This window comes from Geotrypetes seraphini, chromosome 1, assembly GCF_902459505.1.
Source record: "Geotrypetes seraphini chromosome 1, aGeoSer1.1, whole genome shotgun sequence".
NCBI classification, from domain to species: domain Eukaryota; kingdom Metazoa; phylum Chordata; class Amphibia; order Gymnophiona; family Dermophiidae; genus Geotrypetes; species Geotrypetes seraphini.
Window position 1 is genome coordinate 158,586,170 of NC_047084.1, and position 23,867 is coordinate 158,610,036.

Sequence of the window (23,867 nt, forward strand, 5' to 3'; positions counted from 1 at the left end):
TTTGATCCTTTTCAGTTGGCGAAGGTAGTAGAAGGAGGTGGAGATTACTTGGGATATGTGGGCAGATAGGGATAGGTGTCCGTCTAGGGTTACTCCTATGCTGCGAACCTGATCTATTGCCGTTAGTAGAGTGGAGTCCCATGCTAGTGTAGGATGTGTATATTTGGTACTTTTTTTTCTGATCCATAAGAGTTCGGTTTTAGAGGCGTTTAGTTGAAGTTTGTTGTTTGACATCCAAGTTTTCATGTCAGAGAGCAGTGTTGGAGGTTAGCAATTTGGGATGACTGGTTCTCGCCTAGAGGGAGGAGCAGCTGGATGTCATCTACTTAAGAGTGGATTTTAATGCTATATTTCTGCGCTATATCAATGACAGGCCTGATGTAGAGGTTGAATAGGAGGGGGGATAGAAGGGCGCCTTGAGGAACACCATATTTGATAGGCTTGGGTTTAGATTTGTGTGTCCCTAGTAGGACAGTCTGGGTCCTTTGATGGAGGAAGGAGGTGATCCATTGGAGGGCTGTGTCCTTGATTCTGAGGTCATAGAGTCTGGATGTGAGGAGGTGGTGGTCGACAATGTCAAAGGCCTTTTTGTTCTGCACCGTGGCCATGAGGTCAAAGCAAGGCTGACCCCAGTGCCGCACAATGGCTTGGAATGTCGCTGAGGACAGCGCCCACTCACCTAAATCTAGAGTATGTCTGCTGAGAAAGTCTGCTTGAACATTGTCGACTCCGGCCACATGCACTGCAGAGTACCTGGAGATGACGCTCCAAACCTGAAGACAGTCCCACACTTAGAAGCTGCCTTGTCCAGAAGAGAAGAAATCTGAGCACGCAGCTTCTGTCTGCGTGCCTCTGGAAGATAAGACATGACCCACCGCCGTATAGAACAGAACACCCAGGTACTCCAGACATTGTGTGGGCAACAAACTGCTCTTTCTGTAATTTACAATCCACCTGAGGTCCTCCAAAATCCAGATCACCTGATCCACAGTACGCTGTCAGCAAACGAGGGAGCTCTGATCAACCAGTCGTCCAAGTACGGGTGCACCTGCAAACCCATTTTTCTCACATGAGCTGCAACAACCACCACCACCTTGGTGAAGGTCCATCACTAGGCCAAATGACAGAGCCAAGAATTGGTAATGACTTTATAAGACATGAAAGTACAGAAATTTGTGGGAAAATCGGGATTCAGAGAGGCAAGGAATTCTCCCAGTGCCACTGCTGCTATGACAGACCACACCGTCTCTAAACGAAAGTGTGAGATCCAGAGAGCCTCATTCACATGTGTAAGATCCAGAACAGACCTCCAATCATCAGAGCCTTTCATTCGCACGATAAAGTATATGGAGAGGAAGGACCAAAGCTTGAAATCTCTAAAATTGCTGGATCCATGACCAATAGGAGGCATATATTAGTGGTGGTTGGCAATTCCCTTCTGAGGGGTACACAAGCGTCCATCTGCAGACCAGACATGATGTCCCGGGAGGTATACTGTCTACCTTGTGCTAAAATACAAGATGTTACAGAGAGATTGCCAAGACTTATCAAGCCTGATCACTATTATCCGATGTTGCTCATCCACAGTGGCACCAGTGACTTCGTGGCTCTGGGAGAGAAGGTGAAACGGTCATGTGCGCAGGTTGTAATCTCATTCATCCTCCTTGTCGAGGGTAAGGGCCAGGTCAGAGAAGCATGCATCCTGGAGATGAATGTGTGGCTACGTGGATGGTGTCATCGAGAGCCTTTTGGTTTCCTAGACCATGGGATGATTTTCCAAGGTTTGCTGAGCAGGGATGGTATACATTTATCAAACAATGGAAGAAGTGTCTTCAGCGGCAGTCTGGCTAATCTACTGAAGAGGGCTTTAAACTAGAAGTGATGGGGAAGGGTGATCAAAGCCACCAGATGAGTATAAGCCCTCAGGTAAGCAAATCAATGAATACCTCTACATAGATGGGAAAAGGGACAATGTCTGGAAAACAGTATATACTAATCCTCGAAGTATGAGAAACAAAATTATCTTAAGTTATAATGAGTAACAGGGACCATGTTTTCTAGACTTCCTGCAGAATATGTGGCTCTTTGTTCTGAACACAACCTGCATTACTTCACAAGTCTTTTCCTTAACTAAGAATCATCAAGCTAATAAAGGCCACAGAGAATCATGAACTGTTTTTTTTTTTTTTTAAATTACCACTTTATTATAGATGCTATTGAGTTCAGTAATAATGACTGCCTAAAAGTCAAGTGCACCGGTTTGCGAGTGTTTTGCAAGACGAGCAAAACATTCGCAAAATCAGCACCTCGGAAACCAAGTTTGACTCGGTTTACAAGTGCCACCCCCCCACCCCCCACGATCCAGCATCCCCCCCAGCGATCCGGCATCCCCCCCGCTCGCGTCTTCCCCCCCCCTGCGATCCTTTATCCCCCTCCGAGCATTGCAACAACATCGCTTACCCCGATTGGACACCGGCACCAGCACCAGCACCAATGCACAGGAGGTGCCGGTGTCCGAAGATCCTCCCTCCTCTGGCCTGGGCTGGGCGGTGCGACAGAGATCCTCCCTCTTCCCTGTGCTGGGCTGGACTGGGCTTTGAGCATTTGCGCCTTCGGACAGAGCGAGACCAGAAGGCTTTGAGCATACGCAAATGTTCAAAGCTCAGTCCAGCCCAGCACAGGGAAGAGGGAGGATCTCCATCGCACTGCCCAGCCCAGTCCTGGCCAGAAGAGGGAGGATCTTCGGGCACCGGCACCTCCTGTGCATTGGTGCTGGTGCCGGTGCCCAATCAGGGTAAGCGATGTTGTTGCGGTGCTCGGGGGGGATGTAGGATCGCAGGGGGGGGAACAACGCGAACGGGGGGGATGCCGGATCGCGGGGGGGGGGGGTAATGGAGCAGTGCCAGTAGCCTAGGGGGGGGGGGGGGAGAAAGAGGTGAAACGGATCAAAGCGAGTTTCCTTTACTTCCTATGGGGAAACTCGCTTTGATATACGAGCAATTTGGTTTACGAGCATACTTCTGGAACGAACTATGCTCGTAAACCAAGGTTCCACTGTACATCAATTCCAGTACCTCAAATTACAGTATAGTTCTTCTTTAACTCTTCTAAAACAAGTTTGGAACAAATTCTATTTTACTTTCAGGCATATTTACTCAAACACTTTGGAAGTTCAAATAGAATGCAATTTGAATGAATCTGCATTTTAAATAATGGCTTACTACAGTTGACACTTTTCTTATAATTACTCTTTTATGTTTTCACATAAAAAAAGAAAACAATTATGCATGGAGACCTCATCTTGATGTATTCCATTCTGTTTGAAACTTCAAGTGAAAAATAATTACCATTTTATACTATTACAGTACATTGAAATTATTCAACTCACTCATGTTGTGCCTAAGCTAAACAAAATGAATGAAGGCAATTCAATTTTATTCAATGCATCTCTCCATTTTGCTTATTCCCAATAATAAGGAGAAACACTTTGTGTTATGAATTATTGCTCACCTAGATTGTAATTTTATAAAAAGTCAGCTAGGTTTAGAGACCAAGTAAAGCTTTTTTTAAACCCATTTTATATAAACACATAGGCAACAATGTGCCCTTATAAAATAGCTGCACTAAGCAGCAGAAATTGCAGCTAAAACGTGGTTCTCCACATTTACATCAGCTCAGGAGTGAGTGTACATTTATATGGATGAATTATGCAAGTAGCTGATCATTTTATAACTTACTTGCATACTTTGCAACTCCACCTATACACTATCCAAAATATTTCCCTAAATATTTCATTACACAGCTCACAATGTACATGCAACATAATTTTATAAGAAGAATAGCAAACTCCAATTAAACCCGCCAAAACCGAGCTATTATGGATATGTAGAGAATTCTGCCAAATCCCGCATCCATCCCTTACTCGATAACACTATTCTTGAATCCAAAGACCAAGTATGCAGCCTAGGCATCATACTAGATGCTAACCTGTCTTTATCTGCCCAAATCTCCAAGGTAGTGTCCACTTCCTTCTACTGTCTGCGATAACTAAAACATCTTTGTCGATACTTCTCCAATACAGACTTTACCTAGCTACTATCTCGCATGGCCTACTGTAAAGGCCTGTATGTTGGCCTACCAATCAAAGAAGCAGTGCCGATTACAAAGAGTCCAAAATGCCACAGTGAGACTATTTAAAAAAACCTCAGCCCTTTCAACCACATTTCACCTGCACTGAATGAAGCTCACTGGCTCCCAATAAAGAAGTAAGCCCTCTTCAAGTAACTAATGATAGCATTCAAACAACTCCATGGCATGACTCCCCACTACATGGCAGAAAAGCTTCCCGTCTATCACCCAGCAAGTCCACTCCGATCCCAACAAGAACTCCAGCTGAGCATTCTGCCAGTGAACCACCTCCGCTTGGAAAGTGCCTGGAAATGACCACAGTCCCACATCATGTCCAAATTGTGGAACCAGCTCCACCCTGCCACCAGAGCAATAGACATCCTGTTCCCCTTCCGGAAAGCTGTGAAGACAATCCTATTCTCAACACAGCACACGCCTGCCCTAAGACCCTAACTGCCCTAATCATGGCGTACCCTGACTGCTCAGGGCCGCCTGGGACACACGGGCCCGGATTCTGTAAACTGCATCCCGATTGTAGGCAGCTGTAGGAGTCCTACAGTTGTCTAACCAGCCAATCGAGATATACCTTTAAAAAAAAAATGCTCTCCAGGCAGGCCACCTATACTGGAGGTGCCTCCGGAAGCATAGGGAGGCCCAAAGCTGGCCTAAGCTTGCCTAAGGTTAGGCATAGCCTTAGGTGACCTAGGCAGCCATATGTATATCCCTAGGAGGGGCCTTAGGCGCCTGGCCCAATCAAGCCTTAGGTCGCTCCCCGGTGCATCCCACAATGAACTGGGAAGGGGCAGGCCCACCTCATTTCAACCTTTTTGGTTTATATCTGGAGATTTTAGTTTTTTTCATTGTTCTGATATTCCCCTTTGGGTTTTTGATATTGTGTGAATATTCACCCAGTGATGCCAAAGCACAGAAGTGGACATATTTAGGAGTGATGCTGGCCACGATTCTGCAAGAACCCTAGATGTTGGAAATATAGGCGTAGCTGCAATTCTGTAAGCGGCACCTGTCCGTGATTGACACATGGCAGCTGCCTGTTTTCTAGCACCGCTTACAAAATCAGCCCCTTAGTGTTCCAAATCCTCTAATATCAAATCTCAAATTTATCCAAAAATTTATGATCATTTATCTGATCAATAAGTCTGCGCTGAGAAGAAAACACACCTGATGTCCAAATATAAGGCTGGGTGTGAAATAGTATTTGGGCAGTAATAATGAGCCTGCTTTCAGTCTTAAAATTACTGCATAGTTATCACTCAGAAAAAAACATTAATTTATTTTCTTACTTGTTAATTACAAGCAGACAAACCTAACATCCACTAAGAACTCAAAAGGGGAACAGAGCAAGAAACATCTTATATAGAGAAAAGTTGAATTCATACAATGTGTTGACATCAGCAACGTGAACAAACTTTATTGACTCAATGTCACCAAGTAACTTAAAAATCCCTTTATTCTGTTGTTGGGTGCAGCCACCCTGTATCCATTGATATTGATATTAATGTCATTATGCACAGTAGATAGGGCGATGCCTGAAATCAGTGGGCATGTTGCTGGGCATCAGATAGATATACTCAGCATTTCAGAACTGAGATTTTCAGTCCACTTTTCAGCAAAATTTTTACTACAAACCAAACCAGGAAGAAGATTCTCACCTGGCTGCTAGTGAAAAGATATGGCTTGAGGAGAGAATGTGGTACCAGTAGAGCCATCACAGCTCAACTTCTAGTATGTTACACAAGAAAAAAAATAAGCATTACCTGCTAATGTGTTGAGAAATATCAAATATTCAAAGTTTGAAATTTCTCTGTGCTGCCATCGTTGAGTCATGTTCGATGCTTTGAAAATCTGGCGGGGACTAGCCAAAGAGATACGCCTACAAGATAAAATAATAAATACTGAAAATGAAAACAACAAATGCAAAATCTACTAATTATTCTAAGAACATAATAACATAAGAATAGCCTTACTGGGTCAGACCAATGGTCCATCAAGCCCAGCAGCCCGTTCTCACGGTCGCCAATCCAGGTCACCCCCAAATTCAATATAAAGCAAGCAATTTGGTATGCAGGAGTCATTTCTGCACGCAATCAAATTAGCTAATTGGCAATAAATTACCAATAATTAATGTAACAAGCAATAATTGGCACTAATTTGTAGATAAACATATAAATGATTTACGCCCCTATTCTATAAAGTTGCACCTAATTAAATATTGAGATCTCCTTGCCCAGATCTAACTGGCAAGTTGGAACATTTAGCAATATTTCTTCAAAGTGTTTCTTGGTAATCCAAATGGTTCCCAAATTTCTAATTCAGAAGTCTCAATTTATTTTCCATAGTTTCATTTCCTCTCTTTGCATAAGTCTCTCCTGAACATTATTAGATATTAATTCACTAAATCACTATGGGCTCCTTTTACAAACGTGTGCTAGCGGTTTTAGCGTACGCTAGCCACTACCGCCTCCTTTTAAGCAGGCGGTAATTTTTTGGCTAGTGTGCGCTAAAAACGCTAGCGCACCTTAGTAAAAAGAGCCCTATGTTATTTCACAGTTTGTTCCAATGTTTCCCTCCTTCAGATAACAACCCTCTCCCTTTGTTGTGCTTTAACCAATTCCAATTTATTTGCAATTAAAACAACTTCAACAGAATTCTTAGTAACTCAGAGTTCTACCCGAAATAGAGCTACCCAAATAGAATCAAATATAAGAACTGCCATACCGGGACAGACCAAAGGTCCATCAAGCCCAACATCCTGTTTCTAACTGTGACCAACCCAGGTTCCAAGAACCTAGCTAGATCCCAAGTAATAAAACAGATTTTATGCTGCTTATCTTACAAATAAGCAGTAGATTTCCCTAAGCCATCTCAATAGTGGCCTATGGACTTCACTTTTAGGAATTTATCTAAACTTTTTTTAAAACCCTGCTAAGCTCATTTATTTCACTACATTCTCTGGCAACGAATTCCAGAGTTTGATTACACGTTGGGTGAAGAAATATTTTCTCCAGTTTGTTTTAAATCTACTACTTAGTAGCTTCATCACATGCCTCCTAGTCTTAGTATTTTTGGAAAGAGTAAACAAGCGATCCACATCTAATCTTTCCACACCACTCAGTATTTTATAGACCTCTATTATATCACCCCTGAGCCATCTCTTCTCCAAGCTGAAGAGACCTAGCTACTTTGGACTTTCCTTATAGGGAAGTCATCCCATTCTTTTTAACATTTCCATCACCCTTCTCTGTACCTTTTCTAATTCTACTATATCTTTTTTGAGATACAGCAATTGCATACAGTATTTGAGGTTCAGCGATACCATAAAGCAATACAAGTGCATTATTACATTTTCAGCATTGTTTTCCATCCTTTTCCTGATAATTCCTAATCTTCTCTTTGCTTTCTTAGCTGCCGCCGCACATTGAGATGAGGGTTTTAACGTATCCTCTATAGTGCCACCTAGATCCTTTCCTTGGGCAGTGGCTCCTAACACAGAACCCAGCATCACGTAGCTTTAGTTCGGGTTCCTCTTTCCCACATGCATCACTTTGCCCTTGCTCACATTAAACGCCATCTGCCTTTATGACAGTTCTCCTTTTCAGCAATTTTATCTGTTCTGGAGTGATGATTCTATTGCAGATCTCTTGGACTGATGTAGGGGCAGAAGGCAATCTATAAATGCTGGATTACATTGCATTACATCACATTACATCACATTACTCCATAGGTTTTCCCATGGATGAATGATCTTTCTTCTGGCCCTCTATCCTTCTTTTAAAAACAATATCAATGGGGTCCTTTTACTAAGTTGCGCAAACCGATTTAGCACGTGCTGATTTAAGCTCGCGCTAATCGATTTAGCGTGTGCTAAATGCTAGGGTGCCCATAGAATATAATGGGAGCCTTAGCATTTAGTGCATGCTAAATCAGTTTGCGTACCTTAGTAAAAGGACCCCAATGATTTTCACTGCAGAATACTATCTCTAGTTTATTTCTGCAATCAACAGATGATCCTTTTATACAAGCTCTGACCTTCTTCACCTTATAACACTTTTTATATTTGTAATCAAGTTTAACTTAGGCAGTTGATCCCTCTCCTACACCCCGATACATGCACCCAATACACATAGCATAAGGGGATTGTACTCATGCTCCTCATCCAATGTAGTAACATAAGAACATAAGAATAGCTTCACTGGGTCAGAAGCCCGTTCCCACGGTGGCCAATCCAGGTCACCAGTACCTGGCCAAAATCCAAGGTGTAGTAACATTCCATTCAGATTCCGGAATCCCAAAGAGGAACAAAAGATTCCAGAACCCCAAACAGTAGCAACATTCCATGCTACCAATACAGGGCAAGCAGTGGCTTCCCCCATGTCTTTCTCAATAACAGACTATGGACTTCTCCTCCAAACCTTTCTTAAAACCAGCTATGCTATCTGCTCTTACCACATCCTCTGAAAAACACGTTCCAGAGCTTAACAATTCTCTGAGTTGAGAAAATGTGAAGGGCACTACATTATAGTCATAAGCTCATATACCACTGCAGAAGGCCAAGGTGACACATTTTTGTAGATGCATTTTTTTAGGAACACACCATTGCATTTGTGACCTTATGATACCAAAATTTATAACATTCCAGAAACATAAGGCTTTTCGAAGTTTGGATCTGATAAAAACAAAAAGGCTAACAAAAATCTGGGCTTTAAAATTCAGTATGAGTCATAAAATGCTACTGCCAGTCATCCATGAACTCTCCTTATCCCCTCATCTTTCTCCTCCAGACTATCCTCAGATTGCTTTCCATGATTCAATTATATTTTCTGGGAATATCATCTTTTGTTTTATTCTAACCTGAGGGAGTGTTAAATTTCCCAAAGTTGGTCATGAAATACATTGTTAGTTGAATTAAAAAGGTATATTATTTTTTTTGCTTTTATTTATAAACTTTATTTCTCTGCATTCATTCATGGAAAAATGCTGTCAAAACACAGGAAATGTGTGAAGTTGTCAGTTGGTACGAATGGGGAGATGGGATAAGCATGGTCTTTCTGCAATGTTCTATGTTCGTCTATGTCTCTACTCTTGAAAAATAATAGTTTTTCAAAGTTGGAACCCAAGCATAGTACCGGGTAAAGCTTTGGATTCTTGCCCAGAAATAGCTAAGAAGAAAAAAAAAAAAAAAAAAATTTAAATTGAATCAGGTTGGGCAGACTGGATGGACCATTCGGGTCTTTATCTGCCGTCATCTACTATGTTACTATGTTAATATTATATGGCTACTTACATTTATTGGACTCTCTCTATTCATAAGATGAAATCAGATGAGCCAAACAATTCTGTTCATGGTTTATTATCAGCTACAGAATAAGTAGCTACAGTATCTCTTGTGACTGATTTTGTTCTAATTATAGAATTAAGATCATGATAAAACATTCAGCTATAGAAGAGAGTAACCAATTTTTAACAAATACTGTTCTTTTATGAAATATGATCAATTTTCTTCTAGTTTTCCAGGATACAGTTTGAAACTTGTAATACCTTGTTTGTGGCAATCCAAAATTAGTGCCAATGCCAACTCGGGGTAGACAATGTACTACTTTCTTTACCATGGACTGGTCTGGAAAGTTGAACATGACGGCAACTGTAGGAAAACAGAACAGTTAAAACATTATATTTGATTTTATCCCATACAATAACATTGGATTTATATAGGCTACATTGATGTGCCACTGAACATTCCCCCTTTTTGTTAATCAAATGTTATTAGTGGGCTATGGGGGGAAGGGGTAAAACGTGGATCTCATGGACCTTAACCGCACATCCTTAAAAATCTTCATTTATTGACAGCTGAGGTTTCATATTTCATGTGTGCAGGTCCGCGTTTTAGCCCCTCATTCCACCCCTGTATCTGTTGCCGTTTCTGACCCCACAGATCTGTGCTGACAGTCTTTTATTAATAATAATTAATTTGAGGAAAAAGTTTAGCTAAGGGAGGTCTGTGTTTTACCACAGAGCTGCGGCAGGAAAACATATGTTTGGTTCAAGCTGGTCTTGAACCCAGCTCAGCAGGGGCCAAGACAACTGCCCTAACCTCTAAGCTACTTTGATAGCTTGTGAAATAGCAAAGTTTTGCCACTTTTAGTCTCAGCATAGGTCATAGCTCTGACAGACCTCCATGACACTTTAGCTTTGACGGACCCTAATGCTTCTCCTTCCCTATGCTGAGACTAAAAGTGGCAAAACTTTTGCCCTGAGGTCCGTGACACTAAGTCTCAGCATAGGGAGGGAGAAGAATTAGGGTCTGTCAGAGCCATGACTTATGCTTTTTATGTTTATAAGTGCTTATTTGATTATTATTATTTGTATGTAAATTGTATTGCACTTTCTGCTGGCATTAAAAACTAAATAAATTTTTTTTAAAAAAAATTAATAAAATAAAATCCAGAAAGTCAGAGGGTTAGATTAATGGATGTACCTCATATGCTATATCAGCATCAGTGAACCAGGTTTCAATCAGACAGAGGAGGGCTAAGTTATGAGTTAAAATCAAATCATGTATTAGATGAGATTTGCCCCACAGGAAACAGGGATTCATAAGGCCGACTGCCTACTAGTACTATAAGAAAGGGTCCAGGCAAGGGTGTACTATCAATGAGTGGAGGAGAGAAAGATTACTGGTTCAAGAATGCAGTAATGCAGCATACAATGGCCTTAGATAACAGAGATATAGTGTGACAGACCCATGGTGATGAAGGTAAGAGAGGGTAATAAGATATGGCAAGTGTGGAATAGGACACTATAATATAAGCAGAGGGCCATGTAAGAGGAGGTGAACATTCAAGAGCACACAAAGGAAATGCCCTGTTCCTTATGTGTATTCCCGTGGTACATGCCTAAGTAGTACACACTGCTAGGGCCAGTGAAGATATGGTGCTAACTGCTTAAATCACTTTTTTTTTTTAAATATCTTTATTAGCAATTGCAAAGGGACATAGCGAGATGAGCCTGCCGCATTCACAATGGCTAGAGACACAGGAGGGTCTCAATAAAGGACCGGAGAGTGCCGCTGATTAGAGAATGACACGGGGACCATTTACCAGGGTAAACTGTGGTCACTGCAGTAAATCCACAGGAATGGAGACATGTGCAACTGGTTTACTGCAGGAATGGGGACAAGACCTTTCACCGTCCTATGGGAGCATTGAAAAATCTTACTCCTGTGGTAAAAAAAATTGCGCCCCCGTCAGACTCGGCATTTCCTCCTGAACTCCTCTTGTACCTATTTTACTTTCAGGAGCTAGCCATGCCACGATGAAGACAGAAGGAACCCAAAACCAAAGCTTGAGACTAATGTGATTTGAAGAATAAAATTACCAGACAACAAAAGGTAGAAAATAATAAATGTATTTTATATTTTATGATTAGAATATTTCAGATTTGAAATATGTATCTTGCTAGAGCTGGTATTAGACATAACTGGGGACCGCAAAGCCCTGGCTGTGCTTCTTTAGCTTCCAGCTGGCTTAGGGCTCTCTCTCTGACCAATGGCCAGTTGCCCTAGTTGCACTCACCTAACACTATTCCTTCCATGTGTGACTGAAATATTCTGTTAGCTTGATTTTTCTATGTAGCATTCTGTAGTAATTTGGTTTGTTCAGTTTTCACAATAGTGAAGGGGATATTTGTGAAAGGGAGGGGAGACAGGGGTTTTGTTGATCTTTGCTCTGTATTATTTGTGTTTATAAAATGACAATTATACAGAATATTGTCTCTTTTTATACTTTAATAAAATAAGTTCAGTATAAATCATAACTATTCAAGGCTTGTGCAGATGGGATCTGACAGTTTGCAAGGCAGGAAGGGGGACTGAGCTCACGGGATAGGGACTGAGCTCACGGGGATGGGGAAGGAATGGGGAAAAGCTCACGGGGATGGGGCGGGAACGGTGATAAATTTTTTCCCCGTGTCATTCTCTACCGCTGATATCAATTCTGGATGGACAGGGCAAGCAATCAGATCTACCTCATTTGCGGTGGCTAAAGAGGCAGGAGGGCTCAGGAATGGATTGGAGAGTGCCTGAAACACAGCCAACAGGTCAGACAGAGTGCAGAACAGTAACAAAATCAGTCTCCCCCCCCCTTCCTATGCAACATTTCCTCTGTCTTCTCCTGCCACTATCCAAGATCAGCCCTCTATCTTTCTCCCCTTCCCCACCCTACAACATAAAAACTCTCTTTCCCCTCCTTGCCACCTACCTGCTCCCTTCCTACTGCCTCCTGGACTTCATGGCTGCAAGCTATGGCCCTGCATCTGCTTTGTTTTTTTGCAGCCACAGAATCTAGGAGGCAAAGGGTAAAGAAACGGGTAGGTGGAAGAGAGGGGAAGAACAGAGTTTTTGTTTCCTGTTGCACTGCAGATATAGGAAGGCAGCACTTGATAGGCAAGCAAGTGGGGGCAGGTTCAAAGGTTCTCATGGTCAATTCTCAATGAGAACCTTTGGAGCGCAATATGAAAATCTCCTGGTATGTTGGGAGCCTGGACCCTGAAGAAAAAGTGAAACATGGCATGTCGGTGGAGGCATTCCCAAGACTTACTTTAAGATACGTCTTTCTTATAAACTATTTAATATTTATATAAAGGTGGTGTGTTTGCACAAATAATTTAAAAAGAAAAATATACAAAAATAGGATACGGTGAAGAAAGTGGCTCATACTTTCCTTATATGAACTGCACGTAAAAAGGAGGAGGAGCCTGCTGAGGATTTTACAGAACAAAAGCATTACTATTTTAAAAAAAAAATGGTGCTAAATCAGTAATTTTAGAGGATATAATATAAAGATTTATTCTGGGTTGTTAGTGTGTTATATGGCTTCTCTGGAAGAGGCAGTAAACCAGTGGGAGAAACCTCATTGTTACTATGACCCGGATTCAGTAGATGCCACTGGAAGGGGTAAGCTGTTCCAAAGGAGATGTCTGCACTGCTACAGGCCAACATAAGAACATAAGAAGTTGTCTCCACTGGGTCAGACCAGAGGTCTATCGCGCCCAGCAGTCCGCACCCGCGGCGTCCCATCAGGTCCATGACCTGTCAAGTGGTCCCTGACTCTACCTATAACCTAGCTCTACTTCTATCCGTACCCCTCCATCCCCTTATCCTTCAGGAATTTATCCAAACCTTCTTTGAATCCCTGTAGCGTGTTCTGCCCTGATGTCTGTGCTTTACCTGCACTTAGACCCCCCACACTGCAGGCAGAGACAGAACCCTGACTTCATCGGGGACATCATCACAGGAAAAAAAGTAAAAGTCGGCAATGTACTTTTATTTTTTTAAGATGAATAGGAAATACAGGGAATTCCGGATGTGGGTTGAGATTATAAAGTTTCGGCTTATGCAGATGATATTTTGCTTCATTTGAAAAATCCTGAATCAACTGGAATTGATTGATTGTTTTGGAAAATGTTCTGGATATAAGATAAATTGGAGTAAATCAAAGGTTCTTTCATTGAATGTACACTGTATAAAAGCTTTATTTGATCCATTCCCATTCCTTTGGAAGGAAGAGGGAATAAAATATTTGGATATAATGATTCAAAAATCATTGGACGACACAATGACAGTAAATGAAAAATCCTTATTATTGAAAGTCAAAGTAATGTGTGAGCGCATTGGAGCCCACTACATCTTTCTTGGTGGGGGAGAGTCCAAACCATGAAAATGATGATTTCGCCTGTGGTTTGTTACCAAATGAGTATGTTAATAGTTTATTTCAGAGTGCAGAACAATTGGGAAATAATAAAAGGACTGTCTTCGAGCTCATATCTGATTCTCAGACCCTTAAACTCTGCCTCAAGTTAAAATAATGCAACTGCATCCTGGACCCATTTCCCTCCTACCTATTTGAGAAAATCCCTGCACAGGCCATCACATCTCTTACCAAACTCATAAATTCTGCCCTATTATCAGGCCTATTCTCCACTGAAATGGGACACATCGCATTGACCCCTTTACTGAAAAAAGCTGACCTAGACCCCTCCATACCATCCAACTACCGTCCAATAGCAAATATCCCTCTCCTCACCAAACTGCTCGAGTCTATCATATCTACCCAGCTCTCTTCCTACTTAGAAAGATTCTCCATCCTCTTACCTTACCAATATGGCTTCAGACCCAACTTCTGCACTGAATCCCTATTGGCCTCTCTAATCTCTAAGGTTCAGCAACTGCATTCTCGTAACAAGTTTGCTGTCCTTCTACAATTTGACCTCTCCGCAGCTTTTGACGTTGTCCACCACGACATTCTAATTTTCCAACTCTCCGAGATAGGCATTAGCTCCATAGTTCTTGATTGGTTCTCCAAATTCTTGCGCTCCCGCTCTTACATGGTTAACATGAGCGGCACCTCATCCTCCCCCTGGACCCCGACTTGTGGTGTCCCACAAGGCTCACCCCTCTCCCCAATCCTCTTTAACATTTACATGTCCTCCCTGAAACTACTCCAACTATCCCCCCTTGAAACTCTTTACACTTACGCTGATGACATCCTCGTCCTCCTTGAGACCGACTCGAAACTCACTAACCTCTCCACGAACATATCCTCATGCATAAAGAACCTCCAATCCTGGGCATTCACAATGCATATGAAACTAAACGAGTCCAAAACAAAACTCCTTTGGCTCGGCCCAAAATTAGACCATCTACCTTCCTCCATCCCATTGTCCTCCGGCCCCCCATTACAGCTCGAGTTCTCAAGCAAAGTTCTGGGTGTCACCTTAGACTCTTCTCTATCCTTCAACGAACATCTCCAATCCCTGGTGAAGAAATGCTTCTTCAGCCTTCACATGCTAAGGAAAGTCAGACCCTATTTTCACCAAAAACACTTCGCAGTCCTAGTACAATCCATCATCCTCTCCAGATTGGATTATTGCAATTCTATCTACCTCAGCCTAACCAAGAAAAGCCTCCACAGACTTCAGCGGATTCAGAACGCCGCAGCTAAGCTTGTTTTTGCGAAAAGCAAATTTGATCATGTCTCACCACTCCTGTCTAAGCTCCATTGGCTCACAGTAATCCCCAGGATCCACTTCAAATGTGCGTGTCTGGCCTACAAGATCCTACATGGCATCCTTCCTACCGTTATCCCTCTATCCTGGAACTCCCCAACCCCTACTTCCTCCAGATCCTCCCAAATTTTTAAACTATCCTTCCCTTCCATAAAAGGTATTTCCCATGCAGGCAAACTTGGGTCATCCCTCCCCTTTAGAATCACTGAGATCTGGAATAAACTCACCTCCCCACTCCGAACCTCAAGCTCCCTCCAACTCTTCCGCAAACACCTAAAAACCTGGCTATTCTCAAAACTCTAACACTTCCCCCCTCTTAGGCCTCTCACCTTCCCCCTTTACACCTAACTCTTTAATCTCTCCACTGTAGTTCCTCTCTCATCCTTCTTCCTGTAAACCGTGCCGAGCTCCGCATTCGTGGAGATGGTGCGGTATATAAACCCAAGGTTTAGTTTAGTTTAGTTTAATAAAAGATTTAGAGAAATATGGGATCCATTAGAGGCATTTGTTAAACAAAAGACTGACTAGTTGATTAATCCCCTAATTCCTAGATGATTTTAACACGCATCCAGAGAGGGAGGGAGGGGGGAAGGTACTTTTTTAAATATTTGTTCGACTGTAAGTGCTGTTTTATGTTTCATGGTTTGCACTTTGTATCAGTTCTGAAAATTAATAAAGATTTAAAAAAAAAAAAGGTGAATAGAAAAAACATTACACATAGGCTCTCTTTTCATGTCTTCTCACAGTGGAAAACTCAAAACTGAGGTAAAAGAATCATTGCTCAGGTATTGTCTCTCAGAACTGTCAGAAGATATCACCTACTGTAGGCCTGACTCAATCCTGCCGGTCAATGAAAAATAACGGCTTCCAAATAACGGCTTTTGGAAATTTGCTTCCACTCTTACTTGCAGAACTCACCTAGCTCAGAATTACTCATACAACAAGTCTCCTTACCTACTCTGCACATTTGACATATCCCTAGAGATTTTCAATACTATTTAGGTAAGTCTGGGGGCTGTCAAAGACCATACTAAAACCTCCAACTTTAAGTATTTCATGGTTGATTTTGAGGTACGTTTCGGATCACTGTATTGCTGAAATATCCACCTAATCACAGCTTCAATTTCTTCAATAACTATGGGACATTAGCTTCCATTTTTCCATCCATCTGCACAATATTTCCTGTCCACCGGCTGCCACACAACCCACAAGCATAACAGATTAATCTCTGTACTGAACAGCTAACAAGATATTATTTTTTTCAACCACATTAACCTTTTCTCTCCCAATATATATTGTATGACTGTTCCCTTCTGACAAATCTACTCCATCTCCCCCACCCCATGCAGATCACCGTTGTACAACCAGTGCAGTACTATGGACAACCACTCCATTGATAGGTACACATTTTTAGCTTGTCTTTTAACAATAAGTTGTGGGTTCTTTTTTCCAGATCTAACTAGTTTTCAGGCAGGTTGTTAGATATTTTTCCTGATCTTCCAAATCTTGCCTTGAATTCAACAGTTCCATTAAACCTTATTTCTTAATCAATTTTCTGACAGTTAAAACTATCTCCCCCCCCCCCCATTTTTCTAATGGAAATTTGAAATATTTATATCTCCATATATTACATAGAGAAAGGAATTATGGTTTAAATGTAGGATCTCTTTTACTAAAGCGCAATAAGGTCTTGCACTTGTGTTTAGAAACACAGAAGCCCAAGATTAAATAAATATCACAAATCTGCCACAGCAGTGCACCACCCCATATACATCTCCTGAGACCTTCTCCAATCTGATTTCTCTGACACTGTTTGACCTGAACAACCCCACTCACATGATGTGAACCCTTACCTCCTTTGCAGATCCTCTCCATCTGTTCCCTCATAATCTCCCCCAGATCTGATCTCCCCTGTAAACTCCTCCCCAAATGACAGATCTACCAGAGTGTGGCATAGTGATTACAGCTACAACCTCAGCACCCTGAGGTTGTGGGTTCAAATCCCGCACTGCTCCCTCTGACTCTGGGCAAGTCACTTAATTCACTGCCACAGGTACATTATTAGATCAATTGTAAGCCCACTGGGATAAATAGGGAAAATACTTGAAGTACCTGTATGTAAACTGTTTTGAAGTGTGGTTGTATAACTACAAAAGGGCAGCATACATGTCCCAATCCCTTAATCCCCTTACCCACATTATTTCCAAGAAAATCCTCTCTCACTCTCTAGCCTCCCCTACTGCCCCAGGACTTGCCTGGTTGAGACAGTCTCTGTATATGAACTGCAGCTAACTGGAAGGGGCCTTCTTCCATCCTGGCCCACTGAACTACCAGGGATCTCCTTCAGATTAGTTCCAAGGAGGGGAAGGGGCTAGGAGGGTTTCCTTGGATATGTCTGGGGGGACATGCACCGTGTTATCTGCAGTGGCAGATAGTACCCAAGATTACCTCTACCTAAGTCCCAGGGTGATAAGGGGGAAAAGGTAGGATTTCCTTCAAAACTTGTAGATGGGGCTTTGGTTCAGGGGAAGAGTATTTAGGGAATTAGAGGGAGGATTACTAAAATGATTGTGAGGGTCAAATTAGGGGAAATGGAAGGGGATGTTTATGAGGGCATGCTGAAAGGTTCTCAGCCTAACCAAGAAGGGAATGACATGGAACCATGGAACTTACAGGTTATTGCATATATTCACCCCTCAGTTCAACACACTTGACACATCATGTCTGAAATTTCTGTAATCCTTCAAAAAATACTCTGATGTCTGGCCACTGAAATACTGCTCTGCTGCTGCAAATCATCTCCAAATCACTTGAAAATAGTCAGCCTTTCAAACTCTTTTTAAGGTACTCAGCCATTTTTCCCTAGGTCTGTCCTGGAAGGCTCACTATGTAACGTACCTGGGACAATGGGGGAACTAAGTGACTTGCCCAAGGAGCAGCATAGGCTTGAACCCACAACCTCAGGGTGCTGAGGTTGTAGCTTTAACCACTTGCACCATACTCTCCCCTTTGTGTCTATCCCACACATTTTTGAACTCGATCACTGTTTTGCTTCCATCACTGCCGCAGGGAGGGCATTCCAAACATCCACCACCCTCTCTGAGAAAAAGTATTTCCTGGCATTACTCCTAAGTTTACCACCCCACAACCTCATATTATGTCCTCTTGTTTTACTGGTTCTATAGCACTATAAACATGTAAGTGACAATCTTTGTGTAATACAGCTTACAATCTAATTAAAACATACAAACAGGACAAATAGGAGATAGGGAATTTCTCACAGAGGGTGTGGTTCCTCTTTATTTATTTAATTCATTTATATCATGCTCTATCAAGATATTTCTATGCAGATTAGAATTCAGCATATGAGAGGGCGCTGAAAAGTTCTTAGTCCAACCAACCTCCTAAATTCTACGCATTATTTCGCCACTGTATCGCTCCATGGTGCGACCTCACCTGGAGTATTGCGTTCAATTCTGGTCTCCTTATCTCAAGAAAGATATAATAATAATAATAATAACAGTTTATATACCACAGGACCGTGAAGTTCTATGCGGTTTACAATTTTTAGAAATGTTACAGATTAAATGGAATAAACAAAGTACAGACTTAATTATTGGTAGTTCTAGCGATCATTTGTTGAGGATTGAGATTGTATAGGTTGGTTTCCTAAGTATTTCAGGAACAGATGTGTTTTTAGGCGTTTCCTGAATTCCACATAGGTAGTGGGCACAAGCAATTGTTCGAGGTCTTTACCCCATAGTGCTGCTTGATGTGCGAGAAGACGTTGGTGATGACTTTTAAATTTACAACCTCTGACCGGTGGAGAGACAAAGTTCAGATGTGAGCTTCGTTTGTGTCTCTTGGTTGTGAAGGAGAAAAGGTCTGTTATGTATTTAGGTGCTAGGCCGTAGAGTACCTTGAAGCAGAAACAACCAAACTTGAATTTCACACGTGCCTCCATCGGCAGCCAGTGTAAAAGTCAATAGGAAGGTGTCACGTGATCGAACTTTTTCAGGCCACAGAGTAGTCTGATCGCTGCATTTTGAACTAGCTGCAATCGTCGCGCATACTTCTGGGGGAGTGCCAAGTAGGCGATGTTACAATAATCTAGTTACTCAGTATAAGGGATTGTACCAGAATACGGAATGATGAGCCATCGAAGTAAGCTCTGATGGACCGAAGCTTCCAAAAGGTGTGAAAGAGTTTTCTGATCAAGGAGTCTACCTGGTTTTTCATGGTCAGGTTCTGGTCCAGTGTTACTCCCAATATCTTCATAGTGGCACTAGATGGGCTGGATTGAGCTTTGATGCAGACTCCAGTAGACAGAACCTAAGCACTCTACCGGACAGAGCTCTGGGTTTCTGGCCCAGAAATATCTAAGAAAAAAGACCATTTAAATTAAATGATTTATTTATAGAGCGTGTATGGTTGGGCAGATTGGATGGACTATTCGGGTCTTTCTCTGGCGTCATTTACTATGTTACTATATAGACTTTGTAATTTTGAAAAAGTAAAAACTTGATCCACTTGTACACATTCTACCCACTCAGGATTTTGTAGACTCCCCTCAGCCATGTCTTTTCCAAGCTGAAGAGCCCTAACCTTTTTAGTCTTTCCTCATATGAGTGGAGTTTCATCCCCTTTATCATCGTGGTCGTCGTTCTTTGAACCTTTTCTAGATCTACTGTATCTTTCTTGAGATAAGGTGACCAGGATTGAACGCAATACTCACGGTGAAGTTGCACCATTGAGCAATACAGAGGCATTATAACATTCTTAGTTTTGTTAACCATCTCTTTCTTAATATTTCCTAGCATCTTGTTTGCTTTTTTGGCCGCTGCCAAACATTGGGCTGAAGGTTTTATCATATTGTCTACAATGATACCCAGATCTTTTTCATGGACGCTGACTCTTAAGATAGACCCTGGTAACTATGATTTAGGTTATTCTTCCCAATATGCAATACTTTACATTTGTCCACATTAAATTTCATCTGCTATTTGGACACCCAGTCTTCCAGTTTCCTAAGGTCTGCCTGCAATTTTTCACAATCTGCATGTGTTTTAACAACTTTATTTATTTGGTTTTATATCCCAACCTCCCAGGGGAGCTCAGAACAGGTTACAAATTTACATACATATTAAAGTGAATTTATGTGAGGTGATGGCAAACATGGTGAGCCGAGCGCGACTGCTCTCTGACTAGGGAAGCAGGAGAGCAGCAGGGAGAGGACCAGCGAAGTCGGGCAGAGCCAAGGCAGAGTCGGGCGGAGGCGGGCAGGCAGGCGATCCAGCGGGGGTAGCGGCGAGAGTAAGCTCCGCCCACCCCACCGCGTCAGAGGCAGCGTCAGCGCCCGGGCTCCCCCTTAAAAGGGGCGAGCCGAGCGCGACTGCTCTCTGACTAGGGAAGCAGGAGAGCAGCAGGAAGAGGACCAGCAAAGTCGGGCAGAGCCAAGGCAGAGTCGGGCGGAGGTGGGCAGGCAGGCGATCCAGCGGGGGTAGCGGCGAGAGTAAGCTCCGCCCACCCCACCGCGTCAGAGGCAGCGTCAGCGCCCGGGCTCCCCCTTAAAAGGGGCGAGCCGAGCGCGACTGCTCTCTGACTAGGGAAGCAGGAGAGCAGCAGGGAGAGGACCAGCGAAGTCGGGCAGAGCCAAGGCAGAGTCGGGCGGAGGCGGGCAGGCAGGCGATCCAGCGGGGGTAGCGGCGAGAGTAAGCTCCGCCCACCCCACCGCGTCAGAGGCAGCGTCAGCGCCCAGGCTCCCCCTTAAAAAGGGGCGAGCCAACGGCGCGCGGCCGTTTGGCGCGCGGCGAAGGCGAGCGCCTTTGCGAAGGAGCCTTGCGAGGGAGACAGAAACACCAAGTAATCACCTTCTTTTCTCTCTTCTCTCTGCAGGAGCACACCAGCACTTTACAAGAGCGAAGGAGGACCCAGGATCCCAGAGGTACTTTCCGGTATACTGCACAGAGTGCAATATGTACGACTACCTCCCTTCGGGAAGGCGGGAGTACATATGCAGTCGGTGTCAGGAACTGGAAAGCCTGAGGATGGAGGTCGGCAGATTGAGGGTCAGGGTCCAGGAACTGGAGGGACTGGAGGGACTGCGCACCACAGAGGAGACGAGCTGGTCAACCCAGAGCACAGACGGAGCAGGCCCCATTGTGGACCAGGTGAGGGACCTCGAGAGATTCATCGAGGAGGCCTATAGGAAGGTGGAGGAACGGGACCAGCAGCAGCACAGACGGATGTCGGCAGATGAGACCCAGGATCCACAAGGCGACACCGGGGAAGGACCTAGCGGAGGAACCACGCAAGAGGAGGAGACCGCGACTCACCAGGACCCCGAGGGAGAGACACCACACTACACCAAGGACACGGACCTGAGGCAGAGGAGGTTGCTGAGGAAAGGGAAGTCTGCTATTGTGGTGGGAGACTCGATCTTGAGAGAGGGAGACAGTCACGTAGCTGGAGGAAGGGAGGACCGGCTAGTGACGTGTCTCCCAGGGGCCAAGACACGAGACATCACTGATAGGATCGAGAGGATCCTGGACGGAGCAGAGACAGAGGAGACTGCGGTAATAATCCACGTCGGAACAAATGATGTGAGCCGGAGGAACTTCAGCATGGCCACACTGACTGACCAGTTCAGGGTCCTGGGACGAAAGCTGAAGCGGAGCACACGGAGGATAGCATTCTCGGAGATCCTGCCTGTACCGAGAGCAGATGCAAAGAGGCAGGCTGACCTCCAAGCTGTGAATGCATGGTTGAGGAGATGGTGCCAGGAGGAGGGCTTCCACTTTGTGAGGAACTGGACGTCCTTCTGGGGAAAGAGCAAGCTCTACCGGCGGGACGGCCTGCACCTGAGCACAGCGGGAACTAGACTACTGGCAGCAAATGTGAGGAAGGACAACGAGAGGGCTTTAAACTGAGGAGAGGGGGAAAGCCGACAGCTGATCTGATGTTGACGCTTCGGACAACAGTATCCAGAACAGATGCTGAATGGGCTGACTGCAGGGAGGAAGCAGAGGGACCGGAAGATCTTATGATCAGACAGCGAGGGAAACATCAGGTAAAGGGAGCTTGCTGGGAGAAGACTAAGGGGCATGGAGACACAGGGGGACTGGGTGGCACGAGGGCGAAAGCCGAGGGCAATATAGAGGTACCACAAGGCGAGGGGGATCAAACAGAGGCTCAAGGGATGATAGCCCAGGAGGGGGCCGGTAGGGCTAGAAAACCCAGAGGAAAAGCGAGGAAGTGGGGTGGCGGGAATGTGGGGAAGCTGAAAGCTAAGAGGGTACATTACATTACATTACATTAGTGATTTTTATTCCGCTTGTGCCTTGCGGTTCAAAGCGGATTACATACGAAGAGAGCTGGCCATTTCCAGAAGGGTACATGACATTGGAGAATACAGATTGAGGGTATAGACTTAATGACAGAGTGAGTGTGTAGACATAATAACAATGGAAGATAAATCAGGTTACATTACTATACATATCAAATATTCTGTTTCCATGCGTTGGTAGGTAATCGGTTTCGGTAGGGTGAATTAGGTTCCAGGTATTTTTTATTTTATTTTTTTTTTTATTATTATTATTTTTTTTTTTTATATGTATTTTTTGTCGATTGATGGTATGGTGCCAGGGAGTGAGCAAACCTGGTTGGTGGAAGAGGAGAGGGAGATTAGGTAGATTGTAAATACTTTTTGAAGAGCAGCGTTTTGATTTCTTTACGGAATGCTTTGAAGTCAGATGTTGAGGTTAACAATCTAGTGATGGAGGGTTCCAGTTTTGCTGCATGCGTTGCTATGAGGTTATCATAAAGCTTTTTACGATGAGTGCCATTGAGTGGTAAAATAACATTATTCGCCGATGACGCCAAACTGAGTAATGTAGTGGGCAAATGCACAACAGACGAAGATTCAGTGCCCGACAACATGATGCACGACCTACTCCTACTGGAGCGATGGTCTAGGACATGGCAACTCAACTTCAATGCCAAAAAATGCAAAGTTATGCACCTGGGCAGCCAGAATCCATGCAAGTCTTATACCCTTAATGGCGAGATCCTAGCAAAAACGGTAGCAGAACGAGACTTGGGGGTAATCGTCAGTGAGGACATGAAGTCTGCCAATCAAGTGGAGCAGGCTTCGTCCAAGGCAAGACAAATCATGGGCTGCATACGAAGGGGTTTCGTCAGTCGTAAGGCGGAAGTCATTATGCCATTGTATAGATCCATGGTGAGGCCCCACCTGGAATACTGTGTGCAATTCTGGAGGCCGCATTATCGCAAGGATGTGCTGAGACTGGAGTCGGTGCAAAGAATGGCCACCCGGATGGTCTCGGGACTCAAGGATCTACCATACGAAAAACGGCTTGACAAATTACAGCTATACTCGCTCGAGGAGCGCAGAGAGAGGGGGGACATGATCGAGACGTTCAAGTATCTTACGGGCCGCATCGAGGCGGAGGAAGATATCTTCTTTTTCAAGGGTCCCACGACAACAAGAGGGCATCCGTTGAAAATCAGGGGCGGGAAACTACGAGGTGACACCAGGAAATTCTTTTTCACTGAAAGAGTGGTTGATCGCTGGAATAGTCTTCCACTACAGGTGATTGAGGCCAGCAGCGTGCCTGATTTTAAGGCCAAATGGGATCGGC

At 43.7% G+C, this 23,867-nt stretch overlaps 1 protein-coding gene across 7 annotated transcripts in view; it reads right to left on the bottom strand.

Moving 5' to 3' along the window:
• LRBA (LPS responsive beige-like anchor protein) overlaps nucleotides 1–23,867 on the bottom strand; it is a 1,301,884-nt gene that overhangs the window by 358,696 nt on the left and 919,321 nt on the right. For all 7 annotated transcript variants that reach the window (XM_033940548.1, XM_033940584.1, XM_033940558.1 and 4 more), the window contains exons 42-43: nucleotides 9,685–9,787; nucleotides 5,904–6,019 (exon numbers count right to left, since the gene is read on the bottom strand). In XM_033940548.1, the coding sequence (XP_033796439.1) occupies nucleotides 5,904–6,019; nucleotides 9,685–9,787 (219 nt within the window). The remainder of the gene's footprint in view (nucleotides 1–5,903; nucleotides 6,020–9,684; nucleotides 9,788–23,867) is intronic.